The 11,010-nt window shown below is 42.5% G+C and overlaps 1 protein-coding gene across 1 annotated transcript in view; it reads left to right on the top strand.

Annotated features, from left to right (window-relative positions):
- Nucleotides 1-6,575: 6,575 nt before the first annotated feature.
- The window catches only part of aopep (aminopeptidase O (putative)), a 473,316-nt gene continuing 468,881 nt past the window's right edge, over nt 6,576-11,010 (top strand). The window contains exons 1-2 of the mRNA XM_070882030.1: nt 6,576-6,709; nt 8,590-9,584. Coding sequence (XP_070738131.1) covers nt 8,767-9,584 — 818 coding nt within the window. The 5' untranslated portion in view covers nt 6,576-6,709; nt 8,590-8,766. The remainder of the gene's footprint in view (nt 6,710-8,589; nt 9,585-11,010) is intronic.

The raw sequence follows: 11,010 nt of genomic DNA, 5'->3' as shown, positions 1-11,010 counted from the left end.
ATAGACCGGTCAGTCTGACCTCAGTAGTGGGTAAAATGATGGAATCAATTATTAAGGATGTCATAGCAGTGCATCTGGAAAATGGTGACATGATAGGTCCAAGTCAGCATGGATTTGTGAAAGGGAAATCATGCTTGACAAATCTTCTGGAATTTTTTGAGGATGTTTCCAGTAAAGTGGACAAAGGAGAACCAGTTGATGTGGTATATTTGGACTTTCAGAAGGCTTTCGACAAGGTCCCACACAAGAGATTAATGTGCAAAGTTAAAGCACATGGGATTGGGGGTAGTGTGCTGACGTGGATTGAGAACTGGTTGTCAGACAGGAAGCAAAGAGTAGGAGTAAACGGGTACTTTTCAGAATGGCAGGCAGTGACTAGTGGGGTGCCGCAAGGTTCTGTGCTGGGGCCCCAGCTGTTTACATTGTACATTAATGATTTAGACGAGGGGATTAAATGCAGTATCTCCAAATTTGCGGATGACACTAAGTTGGGTGGCAGTGTGAGCTGCGAGGAGGATGCTATTAGGCTGCAGAGTGACTTGGATAGGTTAGGTGAGTGGGCAAATGCATGGCAGATGAAGTATAATGTGGATAAATGTGAGGTTATCCACTTTGGTGGTAAAAACAGAGAGACAGACTATTATCTGAATGGTGACAGATTAGAAAAAGGGAAGGTGCAACGAGACCTGGGTGTCATGGTACATCAGTCATTGAAGGTTAGCATGCAGGTACAGCAGGCGGTTAAGAAAGCAAATGGCATGTTGGCCTTCATAGCGAGGGGATTTGAATACAGGGGCAGGGAGATGTTGCTACAGTTGTACAGGGCCTTGGTGAGGCCACACCTGGAGTATTGTGTACAGTTTTGGTCTCCTAACTTGAGGAAGGACATTCTTGCTATTGAGGGAGTGCAGCGAAGATTCACCAGACTGATTCCCGGGATGGCGGGACTGACCTATCAAGAAAGACTGGATCAACTGGGCTTGTATTCACTGGAGTTCAGAAGAATGAGAGGGGACCTCATAGAAACATTTAAAATTCTGACGGGTTTAGACAGGTTAGATGCAGGAAGAATGTTCCCAATGTTGGGGAAGTCCAGAACCAGGAGTTACAGTCTGAGGATAAGGGGTAAGCCATTTAGGACCGAGATGAGGAGAAACTTCTTCACCCAGAGAGTGGTGAACCTGTGGAATTCTCTACCACAGAAAGTAGTTGAGGCCAATTCACTAAATATATTCAAAAGGGAGTTAGATGAAGTCCTTACTACGAGGGGGATCAAGGGTTATGGCGAGAAAGCAGGAAGGGGGTACTGAAGTTGAATGTTCAGCCATGAACTCATTGAATGGCGGTGCAGGCTAGAAGGGCTGAATGGCCTGCTCCTGCATCTATTTTCTATGTTTCTATGTTTCTATATCACAAGTCCGCTGTCAAAATATAAAAGGTTGACATTGGGTCGGAATCCCACTGTGAACCCGCCTCCATGTCAGTATCCCAAGTACTGGGTCTGCCTATGCTTTACAGACCTGACACCAAGCGGCGGGGGAGCCAATTGAAATAGTTAAGATCTTGTTAAAAAGTACTTAAGCAGTATTTTACCATTTACTTATCATTTATCCAGCTTTTTCATGATGTTCCCGATGTTCGAGGATCATGTCAGGTAAGTAGATTGGGTTTTTAATGACTCTCCATTCTTCTGAAAAGGTGACAGCTGCAAATGTGCTATAAAAAGTACCATTTCACAGCTGTTCACTTTCCAGTGTTAGAAGCTGGCGCCTTCAGGATTTGGAACACACTTTTGAGCTTTATGTAGTTTAGAAGTGTTTGGAGTAAACTCTCTATCCACTGTCACCTACTTGGAACAACCTCTCTCACCACTGACAGATCACTTCTGTCATCTCAACTTCAACTGCCATCTATTCCATCAGCATCAGTGCCCTTGAAAAAATCTCATCTTGGTCCTCAGAATCACACCACGATCAGCCCCAACACCAACAACACCAGGCACACCAGCAACACCAACAACACCAACCTTCTCCACAATCACCTGATGCTGGACAGGACACAGGGCATCAGCCCCTGACCACGATGCTGCCCGGGGAGGCCAAGGATGGTCTCACCATGGCCAGATTAACTTAATTTGACGCTGTACACCCTGGCTGCCACATGATGCATCAGTTTGGCACCACACTACACCAGCACCATAAAGCATTCCTGCAATGCCTAAGCCATTCCTTTCTTCCTCATTAGAATTCTGGGGGTACCGTTATGTCTCACCATTCACTGCAATTCACTGAGCCACCTCCAAAGGTGTACATAAATCTGTCCAAGAAGGCAAAGTGTTGAAAATAAAGATTTTGATGTTTGACAACACATTAACAGAAACTTTACATGAATATTAGCTAAAAGACCCAAGTGCCTACCCTTGTGTGTTGTTAGTTGGTATGATTGGACAAGTGTAAGTGTGAGGGGTGACTAGTGAGATGGGGAAGTGATAATGTAGATAGAGTGGGATGGGTAGAGGTGCAAGGTAAGTTGGTGTGAGTACGATTGTGCAGAAGTCGGATAGGGAAGGCAGATTGATGGGGATGTGATGAGTGGCACAGCAGGAAGAGGTTGAGTGTGGCTTTCCAGTAATGTTTTGTGATCTAATGAGATCAAGAAAAAGTTTACGCCACTGCACCCAGGTCCTCCTGACCGCATCCCTGCTTGTGCCCTCCTGTGCAATGTGCAACCAAGCTGCGTTGGTCTCCTGGGGAGGTCTCTTCTGCCCATTGGAAGGGAAGAGAACCTCCCTGGATGCTTGACTCCCTCCATAAGTATATGGAGGGAGTCATGGGAGAGCCTCGATGCAGCCCTGCACCTCTGTGCTTGTCAGTGTATGCAGCACCTCAATGCTGCAGAACACTGACAGCATAACTGTCAAAATAAAGTTGGCCATGGTCCCTTTAAGAAAACTAGCTGATGACACATCATCAAATGACAACATCAGATGCACTTCCTTTTAATTGGCCGGGAACCTCACTGGGCGGGCTTAACAACCCCAATCAGAGGAAAGTTGTGGGGAACCTGTCCTCCACCTCGGTAGGTGAAATCACGACCATATTCACTATTATGTAGGAATCATGGCAAACAATTTGTGCCCAAGATCCTGCAAACAAGGTGAATGGCCAGCTTATAGAAACATAGAAACATAGAAAATAGGTGCAGGAGTAGGCCATTCGGCCCTTCAAGCCTGCACCACCATTCAATAAGATCATGGCTGATCATTCACCTCAGTACCCCTTTCCTGCTTTCTCTCCATCCCCCTTGATCCCTTTAACCATAAAGGCCATATCTAACTCCCTCTTGAATATATCCAATGAACTGGAGGCAAGAGAGAGAGGGAGGAGGAAGAGGGAGAGAGGAGGAGGAGGAAGAGGGAGAGAGGAGTAGGGCAGGGGGGAGAGATTGTGAAGAGAGGGAATATTAAAATACCCTGCTCCCTTTGACTTATTGCTTAATTCCTTTAGCCTCTCTTCTCCTCACACCCTACCCTCCATCTTATTCTGATCTCCACCATCTTCTTTCCTTTTTTCAGCTCTCCCCACTCCTCCTTTTAACATTCCCCTCTCTGCTGCTGCATCCCACCCTCCCTTCATCTTCCACCTCATCTTTCCTCCTCCTTCCTGTAATGTCTGTAAGCTTGTAATGTTTGTAGCTCCACACTGTGGATGTGGATGTATTGTGTGACTGCAACTAAAGGAAATAAACAGTCAGCTTACAATAACCAGGAAGCTCCTGACAGCAATCTTCCATCCAAAGTCCCCAGTTCCAACATTAGCTGCAGCCCGAATGCAGAGATGGGCTTTGATTTTGTCGGCATATACATGATATTGAATACAGACGATCAGCTGATCACAGTAATGCCGATGCAATGTCTAGATTTCCTTCCCCATCACAAGTTACACCCGATAGGGAAGAAGTGTTCTATTTTTCATACATTGATGAACTGCCAGTCATAGCTGAAGAGATTGCTAGAGCAACCAAAAGTGATCCAGTGATGTCAAAGGTGTATGATTATATTGCAAATGGATGGCCAAACCATGTAACAGACAAAGATATTCATCCATTCTTAATTCAAAGGAATGAATTATCAGTCGATAAAACTTGTATCATGTGGGGTGCAAGAGTGGTTTTACCAAATAAATTCAGGTCCAAATTATCAGGAGACCTCCATGACCAGCATCTGGGAATGTGCTTGACTAAGAGTTTTGCACGCAGTTACTTATGGTAGCCAGATCTTGATAAAGATATAGAGTACATCATGAGTCAGTGTACGACATGTCAATCGGTAAGCAAGCAACCATCATCAGTACCATTACAGCCATGGTGTGGCAAAGGCTACATATTGATTTTGCTGAGCTAGAAGGGCAACAATTGTTCATTGTGATTGATAGCCATTCGAAGTGGGTTGAGGTGTTTCCAATGTGGAAAATAACAAGTAAAACATTAGACATTTTGCAAAGTTTATTTTCTCCATTTGGCATCCCAGAAGAAATTGTTTCTGATAATGTACCACAATTTCGTTCAGAAGAAGTTGCACAGTTCACGAGCAAAAATGGTATGAAACATACCAAGGTTCCACCATACCACCCTGCTTCGAATGGTGCACAGAGCGCACTGTACAAATTGTAAAACGTGCCCTCATCAAACAAAAGTTGGATCCAAATCCAAAGAAACGACAGTTGTCATTGGACCACAAATTGGCTAATTTTCTAATTATGTATTGTAATACTCCTCATACAACTACTGGTAGAACACCAGCAGTGTTGTTTCTCAAACAACAGCCATGAACCAGATTCTCGTTATTAAAACCAAATTTGGCACAGTCCGTAGAAGAGATACAATTAAGACAGAAAGAGAATTATGATAGAGGTAGAGTAAAAGAGAGAAGTGTGAAATTAAACCAGAAGGTGAGAGTGAAGAACCATCACCATAAATGGTTAAAGTGGTTACTAGGAAGAGTAGTGAAGATATGTGGTCCACACACATATTTGGTGAAGATGTTTGATAATGGACAGGTTAGGTTTGTTCATATTGATCATATTTTACCTACAGACATGGGAGGAGTTGAAGGTGGGAATGATTCAATTATTTCTGACTCATCAGATAGTTTTGATACACCAGTAGCAAATCCTACATCTAGTGTACTGGAAACAAATCCAAGAGAAAATCAGAATTTCTCTGAATCCGAGTCAGGAAAACTAACAGTCTGAAGTTAGAGTGAGTTCAAATGAAAATCAAGGAAATTCCGTGGAGGAAAACGTTCCTCAGGATGAGCCTGGAATTAGTTTAAATTCGACACCATGTTTGGAAGGTTCTGTTCGAGAGCGAAGGTATGCTTTTCAAAACAGAAAACAGGTGGTTAAGTTAAATTTGTAAATATGGCAAAATAAGTCCATATCCTTTGTTATGTATAAACATGCAAGTTATGTATGATGTTGTTATAATAACTTCTTTACTAAGGAGGGAGAAGTGTAATGTCTGTAAGCTTGTAATGTTTGTAGCTCCACACTGTGGATGTGGACGTATTGTGTTACTGCAACTAAAGGGAATAAACAGTCAGCTTACAATAACCAGGAAGTTCCGGAGACTTCTGAAGCTGCATTCATGTTAGGAAGCTGTGTGTGCTTGTGCTTTGTGAATATATCACACTCCCTATCCCTCACTCTCCTTCTTCTTCCTCCCCTATTCTGCCTCCTTCTTCCCACCTCTACATACCCTTGTCTTCTCCCTATTCCTCCATCTCTTCCCCTCCCTTCTTCTTTTCCCCTTTCCTATGCTCTACCTTCTCCCCTACTCCTCCCTTCTTTTCTCCTTTTTCTCCACTTCCCCTCCATTCCACATCTCTTCTCCTTCTCCTGCCTTCCTCTTCTCCCCACTCTTCCTCATACCCTGCTCTTCCTCATCTCCCCTCTCTCTTCCTCCTCCCCTTCTCTTAATTTTCTCCTCTTTTTCCCTTCGCTCACCATTCCCTCCCATCTGTTTCTCGCACATCTTTTCCTTCTCCATGTATACCAATATCATTCTTGGCCTCCAGTGCCGTGAGAGATTGACTAATGTGTGTGTGTATATGAGGTAAAATTTCTGCGTGGCTTCACCAATTTTCACTGCAACTTCGACAGAAGGTTGGAGGAAATCCCAGATGTATACGCTGTTTCCCCGGGGTTTCTGGCAAAGTTATATTTGGACAATGGGGAGAACCCCTGCGGAAATTACTGGTGAATATATTTGAAGTATTTCCTGTCGGTATCCACTGACTCACCATGAGCAATGCCACAGGATATCTTCCAGCATATAAATGAAAACAAAGTGTCCTGAATAGAAATATTGTCAGGCACACACACAATTAGTGCAGTTTGCTATCTGATATCACCTGCTGAATAAAGCTGGCCACAATGCCCTTGCCCTGGACCGTCCCATCACTTGCACTAGTCTTTCACAACCCTCCGCCAGCGCCCTCTGGTGGCCAACCAGCAGCACCGCGCGCGCGCGCGCGCGCTCCTTCCCCGGGCGCGGAGTGATGACGCGACAGGAGGGAGCGGCTCTGGTCCTGTGTCCTGGGGGATGTGGGATTGGAGCTGACAACGTGTCTGATCATTTCTTGCTCATTGCAGCACGTTGACACTGGTTTACTTTTTAAGAGCTGCAGAGACAATAGCAGTTTAATGAGGTCAGTGGCTGAATTCACGCCAGTTGCTAAGGAAGTGTCACTTTGTGCTGGGTATCAGTGTTCACTGATTAGCAGCACACTGCCGTCCCCAGCACTGCAGGGCTTTCTAATTTAAAATGACGAATATAATGTGAAGGAATTGAAGAGATGCTCCAAACTCACCACTCAGTTCGGAGTATATTGTCGGTGACATATTTAGTTTCCCTTTGTAACAGATTCTTAGTAATTATCCTGCTACTGTGTATTTTGCACGAACATATAAATACTTTAAAAACAAAGTTTGTGCATAAAAATGCGCTGGAATATATAACAAAAAATCCTATGTCTGGAAATATATATGTGTGCAGAACCACTCATTGCCACATTGTGGCGCTGCCTTTTAGTGTTAAATGCAAGGTAGCAACCTAGATGCACCGAGAAATCGTAATTGTGCTCTTCGACAAGTTCATTGTTTTCAGTGAAAGGTCATGAAAACAATTAACTTGTCGAACGACTGCCCAGATTTAAAACCAAATGCACTTATTAGAAAGTTTTAGCTCGTTGTCACTATTGTATGGGGCCAAAATGGTTATGTTTAGAATTGCAGGCTGTTTCCTTAATCCAAAGTGTACATTTTGAACAAGAAAGTTCTATATATAAAACGGAGACATTGCTGTACATTTTTAATTTAATGCAGCTGGTGCACCATGCAGCAGCAACATTAACTATAACTCTTCTGTATTCTTATGCTTACTATTTTTGTGAGACATTCATTTTTTGATATTTTGCATAGTATTTATCAACCTTTAGGTTAAATTAAACCTGTTTATGACAAGCACAGTTAGATTTTGAAGGTAATTGAAACTATTCTTTTAAAGGTTCCAAGTGTTTTCAGTTAACAGTATTTTAAGTGATATGTCCCCTTTGTCAACTGGTTATAGTTTCATGTTTTGTGGTATTAAAACTGGCTGCAAAAATATTTCCATTATTACAGTGCTTCAGACTTTGCCTGTACAGTTAATGTTCCCCTATGTTTTATTTTAATGCTTCTTTGTAGTACATACAAAGATTATGCAAAATATAAAAAATATCTTGCTACTTTATTCTAGTTACTTTTTGCTGTTCTTTTTGTTTTCAGAGTTCATTTTCATTCTCTTTGCTGTGTCTTTTGGCTCTTTCCCTTATTTGTATTTCAGCCAGGAATTCTTTAAAATAAAAAGTGAACCCTTGAAGGGTGTACTTCCAGTTTTATTATACTAATAAAACATTCTATTGAATTCAGATAATGACTTGATTAAGTGTAGTTTTTTGCTATTACCCAAATTTCTCATATCCTGTATTATTTGACGTAACACTCAGTCACTTATTGTGACAGACAGGCTGGAGCAGAAAAACTTCTGCCTGAACTTGACCTCTAATGGAAAATATAAATGCGCATATTTCTGCAGCCTGAATCTATCTCAGCACGAAACAAATCCACCTCTGCAGCTAGGTTTCATGCCAGTACCAATTCTGAGGCTGTAAAGTGTAAACTCTCAGAGGATTTGCTGTCAAATTAACCCTCACAGCAGCCTCCATATTTTAATGTGTTCAAGATGTGCTTTCTTGCCCCCTGCTCCCCAAGATAAACATGTCTTTTTAGAAGAATCCTGCAGAGAGTCAGCAACATAAATAGCACAGCTCCGTACAGAACAACATTGCAGATTTAACCGATGAGCCCACGGAAAAGCATTGGGACTCTGTATAAACATTGTAATGTAGGGAAACCTAAAAGTAGAATTCTCTGAGTAGCATAACTTTACTCCAGCCAAGGGCTGTTTTAGAGATGACTCTGAATTGATATTGTTGACTGTTAAATTACCAATTGTGAAACTAATCATCTTACTTTTTTTTGTATGCAGGTTTTAAGAAAAAAAGCAGCAAATAGCCACAGAGATAGAAGACATAGGGCCAGCTTACAGAAGTCTTGTGTGTTTAAAAAAAAACTGCTCAAGGAATGCTTATAGCACTGGAATGCTGCTGGTATTTACATTTATGAGTGTTGGATATTGCTGGACAATCACTTCGTTGTTCTGACTATGAATGAAAATACAGAGTCAGCTCTTGACCCCAATAAAGATGACCTTCCTCTCATGGCCAATACTGGTTACATGCTAGTCAGACACAATGTGCTAGATCTGGCAGTGAACTTCGACAGAAAAGTCATCAACGGTACCATTGTCCTCTTCCTAGAAACCAACAAAGCATACAAAAAAGTATCTGACTCTGTGGGAACAGATTGGTGTCCTTGCTCACTGGCACTATTTGAAACTGAGCAACCTGGACCTTCATGCAATCCCACTGCAAGAGTTGCTGTTTGTGCATCTGTAGATAAAATAAGCAATCTATCTAACCATAGTCATGACAGAGTTACCAATGTTAACAGTTGTAACCATAGCAACAAAGAGTGGGCTAGTGGGATTCCTGGTACAAGGGAACACTGCAGTGATGGGGAGGATTTTGTGCTGGTGCTGGATTGTTGCAATCTTGTGGTGAATAAGGTAGAAGAAGTGAATGTCATTGCTGCAGCAGGTATTGAGAAACTGATCAGAACGGACATGCCCAAGCCAGAAGATAGCATTTATTCTCAGAGACTGCAGAGTGATCTCCAGAGTAGCATTGTGGATGATATTCTAGGTTTAGCAGCAGAATGCTGGCAGGAACAGCATCGGTACTATCTCCAGTGCAGTCAAGCACCTGGCTGCGGAGAACTCCAGTTCCAGACTGACATGTGGAGCCTGAAAATAAGGAAACAAGGAATACAAACTCCCAAAGACTTCCCTCGTGTATTGAGGATCTGGTATGAAACAAAACCGGAGGGTGGTTCGGTGAGGTGGACTAAGGATCAAAGTGGCAGGTTGGTTACTTTTGAATACGCTATGCTTTTTGTGTGTAATTGGGTATTAATCTGTGTGGGTTTCGGGTGCAATTGATCAGTTAATGATGCAGAACACAATCTATTAAAACAATGCATGGAAGATGATGTGTGAATGACAGTTTTAACCATGAAATAAAGCATTTATGTTCCACTCAGCATATTGTCATTCCTTCTAACAATCTTCAGAATATAGTTACCTTTTTTCGTTAGAACATATTTTTGTCAAGATGCTTTCAAAATACGATAGCTTGGTTAACCCTTTGTTACACTGACATACAATAGGTTTGCACATTGGGTGCTTTGTATAACAGTCTTCAGCAAGGTACTGGTTTCAGTGGCAATTATAGTATATAACATTGAATTCCTTACACTATCAGTAACATTAATATAAGCTGGCTTGGATGGTAGATGGGCTAAAATATTCCATGTTTTGCTAGTGTATATGAGCTTAGAATGATTTAGTTAGTTGTAATATGTTTATTAACAAATCTTATTTAAAATCTTGGCATATTCATTAATTATAACTGCTCTCCATTTTGTTGGTTGCCATGGGAATCCTTAATACAGGTAGCATATTTTAACACGAACTTACAACTTTAAGCTTTTTGTCAATTTCACGACGACTGGACATCTAAAGTGCTTTACTTTTAAAGTGTAGTCAATGTTGTAATGTGGGTAACGCGGCAGCTAATTTGCACACAGCAAGCTCCCACAAACAGAAATGTGATAATGACCAGATAATCTGTTTTGTCATATTGATTGAGGGATAAATATTGGCCAGGACACTGGGGAGAACGCCCCTGCTTTTCTTCGACAGTGCCATGGGACCTTTTGCATCCACCCGAGAGAGTAAATGGAGCCTCTGTTTAACGTCTCATCCGAAAGACGGTACCTCAGACAGTGCAGCACTCCCTCAGCACTGCATTGGAGTGCATGTCAGCCTAGATTTACATTTGTCAAGTCCCTGGAGTCAGTCTTCAACACACAACCTTCTGACTCAGAGGCTAGTGTGCTACCCATTGAGCCACAGTTGACACTTTAATGCTCATCAGGTGAGGGATGTTAGTGATAGAAAATGAAAAACTTTCCATTTCATGCAGCCAGCTGCGTCATCGCTCCAACCCTCTTTTCAATCTTCCTCGCTGCCAAGCTCCACCTCACTGTCGACAAGCTCCCCGCTGGAGTGGAACTAAACTACAGAACCAGTGGGAAGCTGTTTAACCTTCGCCGCCTCCAGGCCAGATCCAAGATCCCCCAAACCTCTGTCATTGAACTGCAGTACGCGGACGACGCCTGCGTCTGCGCACATCCTGAGACTGAACTCCAGGATATAGTTGATGTATTCACCGAGGCATATGAAAGCATAGGCCTTATGCTTAACATCCATAAGACAAAGGTCCTCCAC

The sequence above is a fragment of the Pristiophorus japonicus genome, chromosome 1 (assembly GCF_044704955.1).
Source record: "Pristiophorus japonicus isolate sPriJap1 chromosome 1, sPriJap1.hap1, whole genome shotgun sequence".
NCBI lineage: Eukaryota > Metazoa > Chordata > Chondrichthyes > Pristiophoridae > Pristiophorus > Pristiophorus japonicus.
This window is presented reverse-complemented; position numbering and strand designations above follow the sequence as displayed.